This window comes from Crinia signifera, chromosome 1, assembly GCF_055691185.1.
Source record: "Crinia signifera chromosome 1, ASM5569118v1, whole genome shotgun sequence".
Classification (NCBI taxonomy): Eukaryota; Metazoa; Chordata; class Amphibia; order Anura; family Myobatrachidae; genus Crinia; species Crinia signifera.
The window spans coordinates 358,642,034-358,665,271 of record NC_139217.1 but is presented as its reverse complement, the minus strand read 5'-3'; the positions used below and the strand labels follow the sequence as shown (position 1 = coordinate 358,665,271).

The following is a 23,238-nucleotide window of genomic DNA, read 5'->3' as shown; positions in this document are numbered from 1 at the left end:
TTCATCCTCATGGTCTAAATAAGGACTTTGAGATAAAATGGTTCTTGTAATTTTTATACTTTATTTTTTATACCCATTTTTTATCATTGTCTTTTTATCAAATATATTGCTGTTTAAGGAATAATTTTTAATCACCTGTTTTATATATATATATATATTATATCCAGTCGCTAAGGAATTGATGATTATAGATTTTATTATGTAGATATTCGTACTAATTTGTATTTTTTGCTTTTTATCATGCATCTTGTGTTTAGTTTCAAACATGGAACTTCAGTACAACACTAAAGATCTGTATTACCGCAAAAATCCATTTGCCGACAATAGAAACATCTTATACAGACGAAGTCCGCTCATCCGGAAGTAGGGCAAAACCTGACATAAGAGATAGACGGAAGCGGGGCAGTGACCACTAGCCGTGACAGTCTCCTAGACAACGCGCGACGCTGCTTACGAGCGAACGGAACTGCTCACTTGTGATTGGACATTTATCCCTTAAATAGGGACAACATACACGGACTCATTACATCCTTGAAAAAGACCGAAGTGTCGGTCGAAACGCGTCGGACCTACGTACACCCGCTGAGCTGGGAGGACACCTTTGCCGGGATCGCTTACAGCTTGCCTAGTCGGAGAGTGCCCGGGACGTCTTTTCACTAGCGCTTGTTTGAGAGCTCCATTCCAACGAGTTCTCCACCGACTCCGGTAATTGTGTTATCCCCCTTCCAGCGTCATGAATTGTTCTTAAAAGATTTTATGGATTTTCACCTGTGTTCATTTTCTATGCTTCTATAAATTAAATACAGTGTTACACTATATTGGTTCCATTGTTTATTTTCATATGACCTACCACTGCACGGAGCCTGTTTGTGGGAATTCAATAAGGATCCCGTGGAATCTTTGTGTTTGAAAGCTTACATCAGTCGGAGAAGAGGAGACGCCTATCCCAGATAAGGGGTGTATTTGGTGTTTTGTGTCACTTTTAAGGGAGACTGAACCTTGGTGAAGGGCCTACTGCATTATTTATCGTTCAGTGAGATCTGTGCATATTACCAGAGGCGGAGAAGAGGAACGTTCTATGTAATACAGGAACGTGCTAGTTTATATTTCATTTTTAGGTCGCAGGAGGGATAAGAACAAAATAGATGTGTTTCTGACACATCTCCCCCCATTTCTGTTTGTATCTTCTTTTGTGGTACGGGGTTACCACAAGTGTTCCATATTCCTCCAGCAGACCTACAGCGCTGAATCCCCTATAGTTCAATACACACTTTTTTGCATGTGGGCATTATGTGTAAGGGGCACTACTCTTTGATGTAATGTGAATCATTGGCACTATGTGAAGTGTAATGTGAATAAGATTGTGCAACTCTGTGGCATATTTTAAAATATGGATATATTTTTGTGTGACCACACCCCTAACTATATATTTAATTTTTGTGTGTGTGTGTGTGCGTATATATATATATATATATATATATATATATATATATATATATATATATATATATATATATATATATATATATATATATATATATATATATATATATCTCTTAATCCATAATCTCTATCTATAAATCTTCTAGACCAAATTCATTGGTCTGTTTATTTGTCTGGTGATTCATTTGGACACCCCTGCACGATTGAGATTAATCCAATGTGACAGGTTTTAGCTTGGTTAGGGTCCCGGTTGAGCCTCCCGTTGGTGTACCCTGGCCACCTGGGAGCCTGCCACTGGATGGATTTGATGAACACTTAGGGCCAGATGTGCTAACCTTCAGAAAGTGATAAAATGGAGAGATAAACAGCCAGCCAATCAGCTCTTACCTGTCATTTTTCAAACCCAGTCTGTAACATGACAGGTAGGAGCGGATTGGCTAGTTGTTTATCATTCTCCATTTTATCACTTTCTGAAGCTTGATATATCTGGCCATTAAAGTGGTAGCATTGGATTCCATAAGACCATACTAGGGGATTGGGGTCCTGGTTCGACCTTCCATTGGTGTACGCTGGGCAGAATTTTAACACCGCTTTTTGTATACTTTCCACTGGAAGGATTTTGATGAATGTTAACGGTCTGTAATAACAGACATAACTGTAGTTCAATGACCTGGCAACCATAAATCAATGAACGAACAAAACTGACATAAATGTTGCCACTTCAAAGCTTTTGGGTAGATTTCTAACCGAAGAAAAACATTAAACACCTTTCATAATGTAGAAGTGATTATAGAACTGAACAGAAAGGAAAGCTGGGGAGTGACATAATGGAGTGTTTAACAGAATCACGTTTTGCAAGTACTTCCTTTATATCGGTTAATAACACCTAACGCTAATCTGTAAGTCAGTTTAGTTAAAAATAAGAAAATATAAAAGAATAAGACCCACTAGCGGCACTGGAGTCTTCCCCAGCATTCTATCACTTACAGTATAAAAGTTCCTCTTTGCACACTTACTGTATATTCAGCTGTATATTTATTGTCTTCCCACAGGGCCTATGATGATCCCCTAGAGTCAGAACTGATTGAGGAGAGAATCCCTTACCTCCATAGTGGCTATGCAGCACCCCTAGCACAGCCAGAGAGAGGAAGCCTGGCCAGCATAGACCGTTTGGGAAAGCGATCTCCTTCTATTGACAGCATCCGCAAAGACCCACGGTGGAGAGATCCCGACCTACCAGAGGTTATTGCAATGCTCAATCATCCAATTGATCCGGTTAAGTCCAATGCTGCTGCTTATTTGCAGCACTTGTGTTATGAAAACGATAAGATAAAGAAGGAGGTAAGGCATCTCAAAGGCATCCCTATTCTTGTGAGTTTACTGGACCACCCTAAGCCTGAAGTCCATCGTAAAGCCTGTGGTGCTCTCCGTAACATCTCCTATGGAAAAGATAATGAAAACAAAGTGTCAATTAAAAATTGTGATGGTATTCCTGCTTTAATCCGCCTGCTGAGGAAGACCAATGACATGGAAGTAAGGGAGCTCATAACAGGTAAGCGGCATGTCAATTAAAGTTTTATCTAAATTTGCTGGATCATTATTATTTTTTGTGTAGCTCAGCAGCTTTTCTGTGCATCTTCTTGCATGTAATAAGAGATCGCCTGCATACACAACTGGTCAAATTGATTGAGTGCGATACAGATGGCTGACTCAATCAGGACAAGTCATACTGAAAGTTGTGTGACACAAACACAGAAATAAGGATCCCACCATTCATGCGTTTTATTGCTTTTGGAATTTGTATATTTCTTGACCCATTTCCTATTATGTATGGTGTATGCCTGCAGGGGCAAATGCAGGATTTTCAGAAAGGGGGTTTCCAGAGCGGTGGAGCAAAGCACGGAGATGGACACTTATGTGACCCAGTATATGCCGGGTCAGTTTAAGTATTATAGATAGACCAAATGTATATAAATAATAATAATTAATATATATATATATATATATATATATATATATATATATATATAGCGAAAAATTTGCAGATGGCACTCACAAGATTATACGAAGTCTGCACGGCGGCAGCAATGATAGAACAAAAAGAATCAACACAGGCTTGTGTTGATTCTTTTTGTTCTTTCATTGCTGCCGCCGTGCAGACTTCGTATAATCTTGTGAGTGCCATCTGCAAATTTTTTGCTACATCTTTCCGCTGGAAATTGAGAGGCACCGCAAGTATCTGTACCCATTAGATGAGTGCCGGGACCCCCTTGCCATATATATATATATATATATATATATATATCAGCAGTGTAGACCCTTGGGCATAGCAATGTATTGGGGCCCCTACCGATCCTCCAGCGGTAGGGGTGGGGGAAGCTGTGATGTCCCCCGGGTGGTAGGGGGTATTATACTAACCGCTCAGCATGTAGGGCCTGGATCAGTAATTTTCACTAATTACCCCTTTACTGTACAGATGGTGGGAGATGGGGTGGGAGAAGGGGGCATTGGGCTGAATGAAGGAGCCCTGATACATAACTTCCAGGGTGGTAGAGGATGTTTAATATGCAGAGGAGGGGTGTATAGTGGAGTGGGCTTATTATTCATAATTTTCTGGTGGGAGGACAGCTTGCTTGCCTGCAGATATCTCCAGTTCCCGGAAATAGATTTCTTAGATTTTGATTTTGAGGACTAGGGGATCAGAATTCAGGAGGCAGAGCAATCTGCCAACGAGTATATAAAACTACATACCAGGTGTGTTGAGCTAGAGCAGTAACCAGCAGCTGGAAGGCTGATATCTCTGGTTCTGGGAACAGTAGAGACAAGATCCTAGTGTCCACCAAAGGGGGAGAGTCCCAGCTTTTGGAATATACCCTCAGAAAAACTGTAAGTCAGACAGAACCTGAAATATCTGACTGGGAAGAGCAATTAATGGGCTTGGATGGGGACCACTATTTTGAAGTCAGAAATCTCCGGTTCCCAAGGGCTGATTTTTTTTAATTCTTGTACCCATGGAAAGAGGGTCCATAGACTCCTGGGGGGGGGGGGGTTCTGGGTACTCAGAACCCCCCAAACCCCCCCCCCCCCCCCTGTGTGCGCTACTGGCCTAAACTTTGACTTGTATCACTTCTTGGCATGGTTTTAGTAGGCTGCACTCTTGTAAAGGTTGTCCCATACGACTTTATGGTGTGTACACACAGGTACAATCACCCTGTGATTCTGACTATATAGTAAGAATCGCATCGGGATCGCAAGGGTTTTAACCCTTGCGATCCTGATGCGCGCTCCCGTATTGCACGGCGGAATGTCTTGGCTGCCTTGACTATATAGTGCAGATCTGCACTATATAGTCAAAATTGTATGCCATTGCATTGAGGATCGCATCGCACGGCACATCTCACCTTGTGTACACACCATTAGAAAGCTGGCAAGCATTTGATACCCTTGGCCAGCCTTTATATCCTAAAGGGAAACCGCCAGACTGTCATTTCTTAATAACAATGGCAAGCATCCCCTCAAGACACTGGGGCAGATGTATAAAGTGTCGTTATTGGGAAGAAGGGATATTGATACCGCTTCTCCCCCATGTAAGGAGAAGCCTGGGATGCGCTAAATGACAGCGGTGCGATAAGCGCCGCTATAATACATCTGGCCCTGTGCTTGAAAAAAATTACAGGGGTTTCTACTTTATATCTCTCCACTTTATCTCTATCCAAGGCCTAGTACATAGAAGCTATGTCTATTATAGTCTCCAAGCAGGATTAATATGAATTGCTAGTTTGCACAGTTGTACTGCTACTGGCCAAATTTCAGTTCATTCTTTATGGTTTTCATGCAATTACAAAGTGGCTGTATCATGTGTCTGGGTTTAAAGATAGCAGGAACTTTCTCGCCCCTTATTCACAGCCTTATATCAAATACCTTAAGTTCTAACACATTCCTGAGAACATTTCCATAAATATTAGTGAATGTTACTAGATGTTCTATTTCATTTTAGATGCAGACGATCTATCTGTATAGTTCTTCATGGTACCTCTGCCTCTGTTTACTAAAAATGTGGTATATTTCTATAAAATAGTTGTTTTATAGGCAGGCCATCATTGGTGGCCATAACTGTCTGTGTCTAGTTAGGTAATGTGGATTTACTTGCACATTTCCAAATGTATACACATGCAGATCTTGTTTATGTCATGTCTGCCTTTTGTAGCTGCAAGTCTTGTTTTAGTGCTGTAAATTAATTTTCTGAATGCTTTGCTGATTTGTAGTACTTGCTTATACCTTGTTAGTATGGATGGTGCAATGGTTAGCATTACTGCCTCACAGTGCTGAGGCCATAGGTCCACCATGGCCCTCACTGCGGAGTTTGTATATTCTCCCTGTACTTGCGTGGGTTTCCTCCGGGTGCTCCGGTTTCCTCCCACAATCCAAAAATATACTGGTAGGTTAATTGACTCCCAACAAATTAACCCTAGAATGTGTGTGTGTGTGTGTGTGTGTGTGTGTGTGTGTGTGTACATGTGGGAGGGAGTATAGATGGTGAGCTCAACTGGGGCAGGGACTGATGTGAATGTTCAAATATTCTCATAAAGCGTTATAAAAGAAACTGATAATAATCAAAATGTAAGGTAGTACGTGGCTTGGACTGTGCCATAGACTTGAAGAACAGTGACCACTGTGCCATAGACTTGAAGAACAGTGACCACTGAGTCTAAGCATTTGCAAGTGTCAGTGCATTATCAGGTGGTTGTGGACAGCAACCAGGAAGCTTTGTTGTAATTATTGCATGGTCATGACTCTTCCTATAAATGAGCATGCAATAAAAATTAAATAAGCTGAATCTAGAAGAAACAGCATAGTGTTATTAAGTAAAGTGACAATATATTGTGCGCATTATATACAAAGAGATTACATCCATGTTAACACCCCCCCCCCCCCCCCCCCAACAACAACAACAACAAAAATTGACATACGGCTTTTCATTCTCGTGTCAAAAACTGTTTTGTATATAGAGTTAGATAGTATACAGCAATCTGTCTTGTGAGAGAATGCTGACAATATGATATGGCTCCAAAGCATCTTGAAATCAGATGTTTGATGTATTTTCTTCTACACTAGGCAGTGGCACAGTGTTTCTTTATTTACTACAATATAAGGGCAGTACGGACGGTGTAATGGTTAGCATTATTGCCTCACAGCACTGAGGTCATGGGTTTGATTCCCACCATGGCCCTAACTGTGTGGAGTTTGTATATTCTCCCCGTACTTGCGTGGGTTTCCTCCAGGTACTCCGGTTTCCTCACACAATCCAAACATATACTGGTAGGCTAATTGGCTCCCAACAAATTAACCCTAGAATGTCTGTGTGTGCATGTACATGTGGTAGGGAATATAGACTGTAAGCTCCACTGGAGCAGGGACTGATGTGAATGCTCAAATATTCTCTGTAAAAGCGCTGCGGAATATGTATGCGCTATATCAGAAACTGTAAATAAATAAATAATATTTGTAGGGACTGATCCTAAGGGTACAGATGAGAGGATGCTGTAGGTGCTGGGTAATCTCCTAGCTCAGCAGTGGGCTGAAGTTACCTTACTCTATGCTCTCAGATTTGTTGACAAATTAAGCAGATGCAGTTTTGATTGCACATATCACATGACATGCCGCAGTTGTCTTCTCCCTACTATACACTTCTCATTTCCTTTTTTTCTGTCGGTTGCAGACATTATACTTGCAGGATGTAGATTTTTTTTTAGATGGTCTGTATTTTACATATACTACTGTTTTTCTATTCTGCTTAATGATTTTCATATGAATCCCCTTTGTGTTTCTGTTAATGTAATGCTTTCTGTACCAAGCCAATGTGGAAAAAGTAGCCTCCTATTCTTTGTGTTGCTGGTGAACCCTGTTGTGTTAATTTCTAAGATGGCAGAGTTTTGGTTGTACTGTGTCTGGATGAATGAGGAACATTGCAAAAGCTCAATTCATGCTGGATATGATTTTTTTTGGCCCATTGATGCCAAGGTTTAGGGCCTGTTTGATAAAGCACAAGTAATTCACTTTTACTATGCAAACTATCTAAAATTGTCTGTCTTTTTCCTTTAAGGCACTCTGTGGAACCTGTCCTCATATGAACCATTAAAAATGGTTATCATCAACCATGGGCTTCAAACACTTACTAATGAGGTGATCATTCCTCACTCTGGCTGGGAGAATGAGCCCAACGAGGACTCAAAGCCCCGTGATGCAGAGTGGACAACTGTATTTAAGAACACTTCTGGCTGCTTGAGGTAATGTGAGAATCAGATGTGATCATTTGAGTTAAAGCTTTTGGGCCATATGAGCAAAATCTGATGACTATGGAGGTTTCCAAACGGTATTCAAATATAAGCTAGAAGTCATGTTCAAATAGTGTGTGGTATGGCGGTCCAACAATCGGGATCCCAACAGTCAGTATCCCGACATTGGAATCCCAACTGCCGGTGCTCCGACAGGGGGGTGAGCACAAAGAAGCCCCTGGCGGCCTTGGTCATGGACCCCGACAAGGCAGAATATCCCCTGACTCTCGGGCATTTAAACAGTTGGGATTCCGATGTCGGAGTACTGACCGTTGGATTCCCGACGGTCATCCGGCACCCATCCAAATAATGGGGCAGATGTAATAAGCCTGGCGAAGAGATAAAGTAGGCGATAATGCACCAGCTAGTTAGCGGTGTTTGTAATATAACAGTTGGGAATTGAATGGCTGTTGCGTTATCCCTTTCCACTTTATCTCCAGTTTATCTCTTTGTAATTCTTATTGTGGACCTCATTCAGAGGTGGACATAGTTTACATTGCTGATACAATATGCTAATGCTGCAAGAGGTGTTCGTGGGAACAAATGTAGCATCTGTGAGACTTTAGACATCTGAGTGAACCTTACTTTCTCAGATTGGCTCTGGCATATGTGTAGCCATGGCCAGGAAGTCTTTGCTGGTAGATGCAGTGCCTTGTCACTCCCTGAAAATGTGAGCTACATGTCCACGTTTTCAGGAACAGAGCCTGGCCCCACCCCCAATCTACACTCAAGCTGTCAATCAGGATGTGACTTAAGGGGCACACATGACACATGCTGCACATGCACAGGTGCCACGCCATCGGAGATGTATGCCAAACCTTATGTTTTGGTACATCTCTGAAATAGGCTCTAGTGTTCATTCTAGCACCCGCTATCTTTGAAAACCCATGCAGTTCCTCTTCCCTGCCTGGGGTGTCGCTGTCTGCTGTGGTGTTTCTAGCACAGTGTGGTCTGTATATCACCTCTGACATGCAAACCAGACCTGTGCTAAAAAACATCACAGCAGACAGCGACACCCCAGGTAGGGAAGAGGAACTGCATGGGTTTTTAAAGATAGCGGGTGCTAGAATGAACACTAGGCTCTTTGTCCCATAACAGGTGGCTTGATAGCTTTGCTTCAGTCCTTCCATTATCTGTGTCCATATTCTCTTAGACATGCATGGTACATCTGTAGGAAGACTTGTTTTTTCCTCATTGTCTTACATTCGTAGCTGTATTCCAAGGTTCCTGCATTAGATCTTCAGTCCCTCAGAAGATCAATAGGTTGATTCTCGGTGACTTCTTGTTCCATAGCACCTGCTGCCAACCTCATTTCTTAAAATAGAGTTCTCTGTATGAATCATTGTAAGTGACTTCACCTAAGAGAGACCCCTTTTTCAGTTAGCAGTGAGTTCACTGTTGCCTTCACATTCCTAAGTGTGGTTGCAGTTGGTTGTAATAATTAATTTTCCCAGTGAGTGGCATTGTATTATGAAATCACTATAAAGGTATGTGCATATGCTGCCAAAAGGTTTTTTTTTTTTTTTTAACTACAGTGTTGTTATGCTACAGTCCTGATTTTGTGTGCACTGCCCGTCCATATTTAAACTGAAATGGGCATATCTTTGAGCATATTTCTTTGTTAGCTGGATCTGAGCTCTGTTACAGAATTGAAGTGCCATTTTGGCAGTTCTGATTTTTTTAAATTGCTGGGAGGTATCCGGCATAGATTGTAGCTAACAATGTTATAGATTTTTTTTTTTTTTTTTTAAATACTAACTTTAAGACCGATTCGGTAAAGCAAATGCAATGATATGGTTTCTGTGTAGGCAAAACACTGGCTGCTTCTGCATGTGACCCATAGATATTAGACCGCTTTTATTTTTACACTGATTTAGGTTTCGGGTTGAACACACCTCACCCAAATCGAAATCTCTCTGCACAGGTTCCATCTGCCCCTTTTGCAGAGCAGAATAACTTTGCCAAGTCGCTTGATTTTCAGCACTGTTTTTTTTAGAGAACTGTCCTTATGCATTTCTCACAGCCATCCTGCTTTGTGCATCAGGATGTACATCCCGAATGGCAAGGGGTGGGAGGTATGCACTCCCGCCTGCTATGTTGGGAGGTGTCTCCATAGCATGTGGCATACAATATATATATTTTATCTCTTCCTTGTTTACGGTGGCACTCAGGGACTCCAAACGTTAATAGCTTATGTGAAACTTAATTTCTACGTTTCCCAGGTCCTGCCCCCTTCGTCGGGGGGCAAGACCTCCGAAACGTAGAAATAAAGTTTCACATAAGCTATTAACGTTTGGAGTCCCTGAGTGCCGCCGTAAACAAGGAGGATATAGAAGTGGAGGTTTCCCACCACGGAAGGCACCTGGGCAGGACACCCCGATTCTGGGGCAACAGAGTGCAGGGAGTGAAATCGAGTGTGTGTGTGTGTGTGTGTGTGTGTGTGTGTGTATATATATATATTGTGTTTTTAATTTTTTAATTATAATGTTAGCTATTGTGTCCAAATTGTACAAGGGGGAAAAAACACTTGTGCTGAAATTCACTGCTTTTATCTCTCTAGGAGGCAGACTTTTCTCAATGACAGACGTCATCTGGTTAGGACACCTATACGTTTTCAGCAATGTTTTTTCTGATTTAAACCATCATGAAAGGTGTCTGGCGAATTTGAAGTGACCCTCCAGCCCAAATGTCTGTGCATTTTTACTAGAGCCAATAGTCTAGTGGAAGTATTCTTTAGGCATATATAGCCAGCCTTATCCTGCCTCTGTCTACAAGCATGTAATATTGGGGCAGCATGGACGGTGTAATGATTGCCTGGTCCTGACTGTGCGGAGTTTATATATTCTCCGTATGCTTGCGTGAGTTTCCGCCGGTTACTCTTGTTTCCTCCCACAATCCAAAAATATACTGGTAGGTTAATTGGCTTCCAACAAAAATAAACCCCATAATGAATGTGTGTGCGTGTACATGTGGTAGGCAATATACAGTAGATTCGGAGCTCCACTGGGGAAGGAACTGATGTGATTGTTCAAATATAAACAGCTGTGGAATGTGTGCGCTATAGAAGAAACTCATTCATCACAATCTACTGTTAATGCACTTTACATCGGCATCAGAATGACCATGATCGTGTGACGATCGTGAAACTATTTCCTTGAACTCATACGATGGTCGCTTCATTGGATTGGAGTACACAATCTTCACACAATCTGGACCCAATGTAGATGACGAGTCTTTACTGCAGCAGGTCAAATCTCCAGAATGACCAACGGGGAAGGGCATCAGATCAGAATCTCATTAAAACATGCACAATTCTGCTCTTTTTACATACAATCAGTCATTAGACCAGTCAAAATTGGGGGAATTGCACACAAATCGTTCTGTGTGCACCCATTAGATTTTAGTTCCTTCAAGCAGTATAGGTGAGGGCCAGTGCCCATCCCAGCAATACACACTTTGCACTAACACTGGACCTAAAGGAGACATGGTTTTGCCAATTTTAAGAACAAATTTGTCCTGTGTTCATGTTGACCCTACAGATGGGGCAGATGTAACCTGTGCATAGAGAGTTACATATGTGAGAGTTATTTTGTTTCTGTGCAGGGTAAATATTGGCTCCATTATTTTTACACTGCAATTTAGATTTAGATTTTACACCCCACCCAAATGTAACTCTCTCTGCACTTGTTACATCTGCCCCACCTGCAGTGCACATGGTTTTAGAAAAATTTGCCCTGAGTTAATATCTGAATTAGGCCCATTGTCCTGGGGGAGGGGGGGTTTTAGAGGGGTACAGTGCTGAGTGCATACCTATGATATAACATTTGTGTGTGTGTGTGTGGATATTGAGCAGACAATATTTATAGGTGGGGGTGGGATAGCAAAGGGATGCAGCGCTGAGACAGCGGGCTGGAGGAAGGAGCATGATTGGATAGCATGCATGACATATGATAACATTTTTGTGTGTGGGGGGTGGGGGGGGGGGGGACGGATTGAAATTGAGCAGAAAGCAATTTTTTAACTCCTAAAAATATTGTAAGAGTTTCCTGGTTTGCAGTACTAATGGGGTCTAAAACTAATGGCCCCCATACATAGAGCCGACTTGTCCTAAGGACAAATCGGACCCAATTCTCCTTCAAGCCTCCCGGAAGCTCCCCGGGAGGCTCACATACGATTAGGAATTGAGTTGCCATTTTTTACGTAATAAATCGCATGCGATTTATCACATGTAAAAAAAAAAAAAAATAACAGGGAGCTGCAGGGCGGTGAGGAGCATTGGGCCGGGCAGCGGTGGCTCTCAAATGAGTGGCCGGCTGGGGAGGAAGGAGTGGGGCAGCAGCGCTAAGCAGAGACTCACTGTGTCCAGCGCCGCAGCGGGCGGGCAGCAGCGGCGGCTATTACATCTTCAAAATAGCATGTCAAATGACAATTAGCCGGGCAGTCATTTGACATGCTATTTTAAAGTTGTAATTGCCGCGGCTGCTGCCCGCCCGCTACGGCGCTGGAGTGGACGGAGTGGACACCGTGGACAATGATCATCATTCTGGTCACCGCCGCCCTCCCCAGCACTGCGCCCGCCCCACCGATTGCCGGATCTCATGTCCTGCCAGTCCAACCCCTGGGGCCGGGTCCGATACGCACGGGACCGCGCATCGGACCCGACGCCATGTCTTGGAGAAACGATTTGGTCCGATTTAACGGGCCGATTGATCGCAATTGACCGAAATCGGACCAAATCGTCTCGCTGTATGCCCACTGTATGTATTATAAATGACATTTACAATCTGACATTTTATGATATATATATATATATATATATATATATATATATATATATATATATATATATATATATATATATATATATATACACATGCATGAGGTCAAAGAACCTCTAGTCGCGGATCCTAGAACATTCATGTAAAAGTCTATTCCCGCATTCAGACAAGCACTGATTTAATTGTAACATTTTGCAACATTGATCCTGTAAGTGCCTTCTGATGTGTCCTTTTAATGAGAGTTGCTGCTTTCCCATTACCTTTTATACATGCTCTGTCTGAAGTACATAAGAAAAGCTCAGTGTGGGAATGAGTCAGTGCTCTCCCTCCCCTATCACTTGTGATTAATGTGGAGTTTTGTCTCTCAAAGAAGTGGCTGGGAATCAGAGGTTTCACAATGAATTACATTGAAACCTTATCTTTCCTGCAATCTCAAAAATGTCATTTCTGAGAAATGTGGAATAGTGTTCTATTCTACTCCCATCAAGGTGGCCCTGTTATAATAAATATGTGCTATCTAAAGATTAAGTGTACATTCTGTTTATTATGCTACTTTTTAAAGGTTTTGCATTCATTCATTTTGATGGAGGCATGCTTAGTAACCTGTAGATAAACTGGGGTCTTTCTGCTGCCTATTAGATCTACCTATGTGAAAGTGGCCCAGGGCCATATTTTACCACTATACCTCTCTGTAGAAAGCTGCTACTGCTTTGGATTTGCAATGTGTATGTTGAACTTCTTGCATGTATAAATTATGCAGTGTTTCTAAGAGAGGAGATGTAACCTAGTTACACACACACACACACAGTCTAATGCTTTACAAGCAGTGTATGTGGTGTAATTTACAAACCTTGTACAGTGCTTGACTGTTCCATCTATCAGTGGGATAAGTCGCAAGGGATTCTGCATTAAAGGCATTAAAAGAGCAGATATCTAGAGACTCTTTACTTTAAAAGAATCATGCCGCGCAGTTTGCCATATGATATATATCTCTAGTTTTATAGTCTTTATTTTATATCTTCAGAACATACAATAATATCTTTGCAGTTAGTTATACAGACTCAACTAAAAACTTTATCTAGATCTTCAAGTCAACTCATTTACAGTGGTGTCAGTGGAAGAAAGTGGGGGTATCCAGACATCTAAATTAAAACACATTGGACATAGGTTCTGATATACAGTTAGCTATTCATATGGGTCACCATTAGTACGCATGGTAGATGGGTTTAAATGGCTTCTACGGAATAATTTTTGATCCTTCCAGAATTACCATGGTCCAAACAAGTGTCTGTGGTCATGGAATACATTATTATTATTATTATTATTATTATTATTATTATTATTATTATTATTATGTTGCTGCAACATGATGTACTTATGAGGAAGGCAAGATAGGATTGTTCCCCTTCCTGGCTGGCATGCATTTAGAAGCCGTTAGCATGTGAGGGACCAGGTTTATGGAGGTTAAGGATAACATAGTAGGAAAATCCATGGATCCTTCTAGATCTAGGCTTCCAGTACAAGACATGACCTAATGGGGGTCATTCTGGTCGGCTCTGTAAGCTGCGAGAATCGCAGCTTACAGTGCACCAGAGACTCTGCCTGTCCAAACTTTTATTTGCAACTGCTGGGACTAAGACAGCTGCCCACCCCCGGCAGGCATTGGTCCGCCTTGATCCCCATCCCCGCCACCATCTGCCCCCCCCCCCCCCCCCGGGCCTTAATGTTTGCAAAGGGCTCTGCGACTATGCAGGTTGGAAGCTATTCTCGAAGTGGAACTGCACATACGCATAATACAGTGGCGGATCCACCACGGGGCAACTAGACATCAGGAGCTCCAATGCTCCTGGTGGGTGGCAGGCAGCGGGGTCCGGGCATTGCGTCCATGGGGGGGTCCATCCGCGGCAGCGTGGGAAGCATTGCAGCAGTGCTGGGGGAATAGATGCCATGTTCTCCCACTCACCTGCCAGCCCTGCTCTCTTGTCACACTGTCTCCAGGAGGACCTACTCTGCAGCGAGAATAACTACTCCGGTGAGTACTGGGGGGATTGGGGTGAGAGGAGATTAGGGGGGGGGGTGGTTAGTGTTCCTTCTAGGAACCAAATGAGGCAGGGCGCTGGAGGGGCGGACCGGGCACGCAGACGTCACTAGAGGGGGCGTGCCCGGGCCGGCGCATCACTAGAGGGGGCGTGCCCGGGCCGGCGGGACAGACTGCAGGCTGATTTAGCGGGGCGCTGCTAGAGGGGCAGGGCGCATTTTGCCCTTTAAAAATCGGGCAGGGCGCAGCGCCCCGCTAAAACAGCCTAACGGGAACACTAGGTGGTGGTAAGTGTGTAGTGTGAGAGAATATTGGAGACATTCTGGAGATCCACAGGAGAGGACAGGAGGACACCATCTACCTTCCAATATCACCCAAACATACTGCTATCAACATACAACAGTGAGCTAAGGACCTCCCCACCTCCAACACATTCTGAATGCGCAGCCTGGACTGCCCTCACAGAGCGCCCTGCCTGCAGGTCTCTAAGAGCTGCAGGCAGGGCGCTCTGCCAGATCATCGCCAGTACTTTCTGTTCACCCTAATATCGCAAGTCCATATTTTCTCTGTAACCATCTCAGGAGGGGCAGATTTATTAAGCTTGGAGAACAGATAAACTGGAGATAAAGCGGAGAAAAGGTAAAAGGAGATAACGCACCAGCCAATCAACTCCCAACTGTCTTTTTCAAACACAGCTGATTGGCTGGTGCTTTATCTCCTTTTACCTTTTCTCCGCTTTATCTCCAGTTTATCTCTTCTCCAAGCTTAATAAATCTGCCCCTCAGTGTGCCAGTTTCCACATCAGTTCTCTGTGCACTGTATACTGTATGTCCCTCCACTCCGGCTTCTCACACTACTTACCCATACTCTGTATTTATTTTCTTTTCTCTATTTTAACACTATCTTTCTGAACGACACTGTTGTACCAGAGGCATGGTTCCTCAATCCTGTGCTATACCTATTAGCTCTGCATGTTTTCTGCCCACTAGCAGGGTGTGTTGTGGCATGGGCCATAGTGCAGGGCTGTTGTGGGTCAAGGGTGCAGGTGGAGGGGGGAGAGGAGGATAGGAGGAGGGAGAGGACTCCATAAAGATGGAATAGCATGGCCTTACATAAGGGGTAGTCTGTGTCTTTCATTTTCTTCTTGTGTCTGGTCTAGTTTACTGGTTATACACTGTCTATAGGGTCTGTTTACTAAGCTTTGGAGAGAGATCAAATGGGTAGAGGTACAGTACCAGCCAATCCGCTGCTAACTGCCATGTTACAGCTTGGGTTTGCAAAATGACAGAAGCTGGTTGGTTGTTACTTTTATCATTCTCAAAGATTTAACCCTTTGAGTGCCAACGTCTCTGAGAGATGTGCAGATCTAATTTACCCGGATCTCCAAAACGGGATCTAAATGGCTGTCAAAAACATGTGACCGCATATAGACATCCTGTTTTGAGATCCGGGTAAATCTGGATCTGCACATCTCTAAAAATATCCACTAAAAATGCCAGCTTTCTCACATTTGTTATATATACAAGGTAAATTACATTTCACTTTTGAGGAATAAAAAGGTTTGGCAATTTTCACACCTATTTTGACAAATTTGCTTGCACTCAAAGGGTTCATACATAGACCACAACAGGACAAACCTTCTTTTTGTTGTTAATACATAGACCCCCTATGTATGCTGGCAGCTGTCCTTTACACAGTGCTGCTTGTCCAATGTTCACTGCAGCAGCACTTCTCTGCTTTTCCTTCTCCAGAGAAATCTGCCAAATGGCCATGGGCAGCCACTGCTGCCCGTGTTGGTTGCAGGGATCTATGTAGTGCTATACACAAGCAGGAGTCAGAACTTTTCTCTGCTTTCCTCCCGGTAGTCACAGACTACTGTAAGACTAAGCTCCATTTTCTGTGGGACATGATTACACAGACCAACTAATCCCGCATGTGGGACTATAATAATAGTGCTTGATGCTGCGGATGGATCCCACATTGCTGGGTTGCAAACCCTAATCATTTAATGTACTGTGGGCAGGCACCAGGGAAATCTAAATCTTAATAGTTGATGGATTTAAAAAGAGTCTAAGGGTGTGTGACCTGGAGTGAAGGTTGTGTTGCTACTAGTGTGGAGACTAGTAAACTTATTGATTGCATGCCTGTTCCAAATTCTAGTATGAGATGTAATTATTGCAATGTACTCTATATCTACCAAATACAGTATAGTGATCTATACTCAAGTACATCCTGTTTCATATCGGAATGCTTTGCATTGATTACAGATCCATTTATAATTTAAATTAACCAAATGTGGGGTTGTGGGTACAGGCAGTTTTTCACAGATTTGATTAGGATCACTTTCTATTTAAAATGTACTTTCTCTTTCAATGGTCCTGGTGACACAGCTCAACACTGGGATGTAGGAGGGTCCGAAGGAGCCAGGCACCTATCCTAAAGTTTTAGAGGGTAGGCTCCTCCCCTACTGCATCCCTGGACTCTTCAGTTCGTGTTAGGTGCCCACTGGAGTGGGTGCTATTCTAAAGGGCTGCAGGAGCAGCCGAAGAATTAGAGTAGTTAGGGGATTTTTATTTTTTTATTAACTTTTACCCTAGCTAGGTAGGCACAGTGTGAGGATTCTCATAGTGAATCCTCACACTGCTTGCGCAGCAGGAGCTGACAGAAGCGCGTCCTGTCAGCTCACTGTGCACAGGGGAGACACTGTCTGGTCTCCCTGTGCAGCGCTTATAGCCTTTTCTAAAAGGCTGCCTGGGCTCCGGAGTACCCTGAAACCGGCTCCACGTTTAGGTGGGGATCATGGGGGACAGGCGCTCCGTGATGGCGGCGGCCATTTTATGCGGAGCTTACACGCTGAGCTCCTGGATGAGAGGACAGCAGCGTTGTGACAGGCATGTTCCAAGTGATCCCCATTTGAGGGGGAGACACTGGAACTAGGAAATCCTACCTAAGGAGCGGCTTGCTGGGGGTGGTTGGCGCCAAAAGGTCACGGACCCCGCAGCAGCAGGGACCTGTGGTCTCTTCCTTCACTCTGACTTTGGCGCCTTTCAGAACGCTTGCAGCGGAGCTGAGCTGGCTTACTGATCCTGGCAGAGTGACTTGGATTTCCTGGGCATCGCTTCCCCGCAGTTGAAACCAACAGACAGATAAGTGACTGGGTGCATTGCTCTGTATAAACGCTTGTACATTGTTTGCACTGTGTATACTGATAGATATACATTTATCACTTGCATCATGTCTGAGCATCAGGCTGTGGTTTTGGGGGAGGGAGCCCTTAATGCACTGAGCGCGTGCAATGTTTGCACACAAAAATTTGTCCCTGAGCAGATGGCCAAGGGGGGCTTATGTATTACTTGCGCTGATGTGAGACCCATGGGCAGTGATCCCCATAGGGCAGAGCATATGGAACCTGCGTGGGCCAGGGCCCTAGGCAGGTCAGTAAACGCTTTGGTGCAGCTTTTGGACAGGCAGAGTGATGGGCTGGTAGAATCACAGAGACCTATGCCATCATCTCAGCAGTCGTCTGGCTCCTTGCCTCTTACCCAGGCAGATCCTGCACTTATCCAGGTGATGCAGGATACTGCAAAAGGCATTAACAGGTTCAGTGAAATGCTGGACAAAATGGATGATGTGGCAGGGACCCCTAGAAGGTCTTATGCTTTAACTACTGTGGTAGATGAAGAGGAAGGAGAGTATACTGACATCCCCTGGGATCAGGGTGATGATTTGGAAGAGAACTCTGCTGCTGGTATAGAGGATCTCATTGTAGCTGTGAAGCAGGCTTTAAAGCTGACTGTGGAGGATAAGACTCCTGTTAAAGGTGTTTTTAAGCGACAGCGGAAGGAGGCTGTTACTTTTCCTTCAGATGAGGGGTTACAGGAATTGTTAGAAGGGGCTTGGAAAACTCCTGATAAGAGGCTTCAGATGCCAAAACGATTCCTTAATCTGTACCCCATGCCAGAGTCTCATGCGGAGCTCTGGGAAAAGGTCCCAGTTGTGGACGCTTCAGTGGCACGTTTGTCCAAGGCTACTGTATTACCAGTACAGGGCGGTGCAGCTTTTAAAGATTCTGTGGATAAAAAGCTGGAGGGAAACCTGAAGGCTATCTTTGAAGGGGTGGGGTTTACCTTACGACCCCTTATTGCTTCAGCCTGGGTTTCTAAGGCCATGATAGAGTGGGCTGGTGAATTATGCACCATGCTGCAGGCTGACCCGGGTGCATTACTGCTTGCAGAAAAGATTAAGGCAGCAGCAGAATATGCAGTTGAAGCAGAGGAGGAAGCTATTAAAATGGCAACCAGAGTGTCCACAGTCTCCATTAATGCCAGGAGAGTGCTTTGGCTTAAAGCCTGGGAAGCAGACAATGAGTCCAAGAAGGCTCTGGAAACATTAGCCTTCAAAGGAAAGGTACTCTTTGGTACCGAATTAGAGGAGATTATAAAACAGGCCACAGGCGGCAAAAGTACATTCCTGCCGGCCTCCTCAGCAAAGCAGACATCCAGATTTTCTGCTTTTAAGCCGTCCTTTCGGCCCTCCCCTAGAGGTGGTGCGTCCTTTCGAGGACAGTCTTTCAGGGGAAGGTTTCAGCCCTCTAGAGGCAAGACACAAAAGTCAAAATTTGGCTCTTTTCACAAGAAGCCTGCCAATAAAGGAGAGGATAAACCCTCTGCATGACTGTCAGGGGCTTTGCCCGACAGTGACAAAAGTGGGCGGGCGTCTCACACACTTCAGGGACGCTTGGGCTTCTCTAGGCCAGGATGCCTGGGTGCTAGACATCATAACACAGGGTTACAAAATCCCTTTCAGAGGGCCACCTCCGAAGAGGTTCATTCCCACATCCTTACCAAAGGAGGCACGGCTGCGTACAGCTCTTGTGAGAGCAGCGCACTCCCTTTTGGAAAAAGGGGTGGTTACACTAGTCCCCAAGACAGAGTGGAAGAAAGGCTTTTACTCCACGCTGTTCCTGGTGCCCAAACCAGACGGGTCTTTCAGACCAATACTAAATTTGAAGTCTCTAAATGTTCATTTATGGGTAGACCATTTCAAAATGGAGTCTCTATGGTCAGTACTCCTGAGTCTGGACCAGGGAGAATTTTTGGCGTCCATGGATGTCCAGGACGCATATTTGCACGTTCCTATACACCCGGAGCATCAGACCTTGTTGAGGTTTGCCATAGGAGACCTGCATTTACAATTCCGGGCGTTACCCTTTGGGCTAGCAACCGCGCCAAGGGTATTCACAAAGATAATGTCAGTAATGGCGGCGGTGCTGAGGCTCAGGGGAATCACAGTAATACCCTATTTGGACGATCTCCTGTTCAAAGCAGAGTCAGCAGCCATGCTGCAGAGTCACTTGGCAGAGGCCATCAGTTTTTTGCAGGCTCACGGCTGGATTTTAAATTTGCAAAAATCTCAGTTGGTACCGTCACAAAGGCTCCAATTCTTGGGAGTCATACTGGACACCCATCTTCATCGGGTATTCCTCCCGGAGGTAAAGGCCAGGGATCTGGTCACCCTAGTCCAGGAGATTCTCAGGGCTCAGAGCATTTCAGTATGGAGGTGCCTCAAGCTCCTGGGGAAGATGGTGGCGTCATTCGAGACGCTTCAATTTGCCAGGTTCCACTCTCGGAGGTTCCAATGGAACATTTTGTCAGCCTGGTCAGGAAACACTTTGACCATGAAATCCGAGATGATAGTGCTGTCTTCGGACACCCGAGAATCCTTGAAATGGTGGACAGAAGTAGATTCCCTTCAGTGGGGTCGGTCATTACAGACCTGGGACTGGTTGATAGTAACTACCGACGCCAGTCTCAGGGGCTGGGGGGCAGTAGCCCTGGATCTCAGGCTTCAGGGCCTGTGGACGGCAGAGGAATCAGCGTTACCAATCAACATCTTGGAGCTGAGAGCTGTCTGGAAAGTGATTTCCTTGGCGGGAGACAGGTTACAGAACCTCCCTTTGAGGATTCAGACCGACAATGCCACAGCTGTGGCGTATCTGAATCACCAGGGAGGTACACGCAGCAGATTGGCCATGTGGGAGGTATCCAGAATCTTCCTATGGGCGGAACAGAATGTTCCAGCTGTATCGGCTATATTCATCCCAGGAATAGAGAATATAGAAGCCGACTTCCTGAGCAGGGAGGAGCTCAAGGAAGGGGAATGGAGCTTACACCCTCAGGTGTTTCAACAAATCACTTCGATGTGGGGAACTCCGGATGTGGACCTGATGGCATCCAGGATCAACCGTCAAGTGCCCAGGTTCTATGCCAGAACAAGGGATCCACTAGCGGAGGCAGTGGATGCCATGACTATTCACTGGCAGGGAGATCTCCTTTATGCATTCCCACCAGTACCAATGTTACCGAGACTTCTGAAGAAAATACAGGGGCAGAAGGTTCCAGTGATCTTAGTGGCCCCAGATTGGCCAAGGAGATCCTGGTACTCGAGGCTTCAGAGGTTGTCTGTGGACTCATGGCGTCTACCTCTGAGACCAGACCTTCTAAGACAAGGCCCGTTCAATCACCTGGATTCAGATCGATTGATTTTGATGGCCTGGCTATTGAAACCACCATTTTGAAAAGAAAAGGGTTTTCTGAGGCAGTAGTACAGACGATGATAAAAGCCAGAAAAGCTGTATCTTCGGCAAATTATTATAGAGTCTGGAAGACTTACATTCGATGGTGTGAGAGAAGAAAGGCTCATACATCTCATTTTAAGCTATCAAGAATGATGGAATTTTTACAAGATGGTTTTTCATCGGGCCTAAGCCTTCAGTCACTGAAGGTACAGATTTCGGCCTTGTCCATCTATTTCCAGAAAAAGATAGCCATTTTGCCGGAAATTCAAACCTTTTTACAAGGAGTATCCAGGTTGAAACCTCCATACAAGCAACCAGTAGCTCCTTGGGATCTATCACTGGTTTTGGAATGCCTTCAAAAGGCACCTTTTGAACCTTTAAGGTCGGCTGACTTTAAGTTTCTCACGTGGAAGCTAGTGTTTTTGTTAGCAGTAGCATCTGCTAAAAGAGTTTCAGAATTGGGAGCTTTGTCATGTAAATCTCCCTTCTTAATTTTTCATGAGGACAGGGCTGTTTTAAGAACAGTGCCTCAGTTTTTTACCGAAGGTGGTATCTACCTTCCATTTAAATCAGGAGATAGTTCTACCTGTGTTTCAACCCCCAGAGGGTTCTAAGAAAAGGGACAAGTTGAGAACTTTGGATGTTGTGCGTGCCTTACGCATATATGTGGACAGAGTGAAGAGTGTCAGGAAGACTGACACATTGTTGGTATTGTACGACGTACACAAAATTGGTTGGCCTGCATCTAAGCAGACTATTGCTAGGTGGTTGCGGTCTGTGATAGCCTTTGCATACACCAAAGTGGGTAGACCAGTACCGGCCAAAATAAATGCGCATACCACCAGGTCAGTTGCCACCTCTTGGGCGGTTCGACATGGGGCCACAGCTGAGCAGGTTTGCAGAGCTGCCACTTGGTCATCTGTTCACACATTTGCCAAATTCTATAGATTCCATGAGTTCGCGTCGGAGGACGCATCATTCGGGCGAGCAGTGCTGAGAGCTGCAGACCTGAGCGTACCCTCCCAAAGGACCGGCTCTGGAACGTCCCAGTGTTGAGCTGTGTCACCAGGACCATTGAAAGAGAAAAAGGGATTTTTGTAAGAACTTACCGTTCGAATCCCTTTCTCTGATATGGTCCTGGTGACACAGCGATCCCTCCCTTACGCTCAGTAAGTATGCCAGAAGTTTCATGATGTTCATGTTAAAATGGTTAAAAGTTAACAGTTTTCTGTTATAAAATGTGCATATAATATGTGCAGGCGTTTGTACTGAGTTATGTATTCCAGTGGCTTTGAAAGATTGAACTGAAGAGTCCAGGGATGCAGTAGGGGAGGAGCCTACCCTCTAAAACTTTAGGATAGGTGCCTGGCTCCTTCGGACCCTCCTACATCCCAGTGTTGAGCTGTGTCACCAGGACCATATCAGAGAAAGGGATTCGAACGGTAAGTTCTTACAAAAATCCCTTTTTTACCCACCTAATTTGTATTCTATAGCTTGGAAGAGTTGGCTAAAGGGTCTACAGCTTCGTAATATAACCCAATTCCCTCCTAAAAACCATCATCCCCCTCTAACCTTTTTTCAAAAGAGATAAAAGAATAGTGTGTAGCAAAATGTTAGGAAAGTGCAATATGATATTATGACCCATATATTTCCTATTATGATTATTATATTTATAGTTGTGCATTTATTACATTTTTTTTGCTTTATGAATTTTGTTTCTTTAACTATGTTAGTCCATATCATCCCAATGTCACGGGTTTTATTATGTTGGAGTTTAATTTGTTTTATCAATGCAACTATAATGTAAAACTGTTACACAAGAAATGTATAGGTTGTCTCCTATATCCAAAATGGGATTTTTTTTCGTTTGGCTTTGGCAGGTGAAACAAAATCCCTGATAAGCAGCAGTTTAGACCGGCTGTTCGAGGTTATCCCCAGGGGAATCCATTAGCCACTTGAAGAAGATCTGGACACAGGTCAGGGGCTAGGAGTCTCTCTGTGCGGGTGATGCGAAGGCGGACAGGCAGTGGCAGCAGCAGCTGGTGATCAGTCCAATTCAATGGAGGC

At 44.2% G+C, this 23,238-nt stretch overlaps 1 protein-coding gene across 8 annotated transcripts in view; it reads left to right on the top strand.

The window, feature by feature from the left end:
- Positions 1–23,238, top strand: part of ARVCF (ARVCF delta catenin family member) — a 576,304-nt gene that overhangs the window by 495,511 nt on the left and 57,555 nt on the right. For all 8 annotated transcript variants that reach the window (XM_083149627.1, XM_083149617.1, XM_083149662.1 and 5 more), the window contains 2 exons: positions 2,496–2,995; positions 7,547–7,730. In XM_083149627.1, the coding sequence (XP_083005753.1) occupies positions 2,496–2,995; positions 7,547–7,730 (684 nt within the window). The remainder of the gene's footprint in view (positions 1–2,495; positions 2,996–7,546; positions 7,731–23,238) is intronic.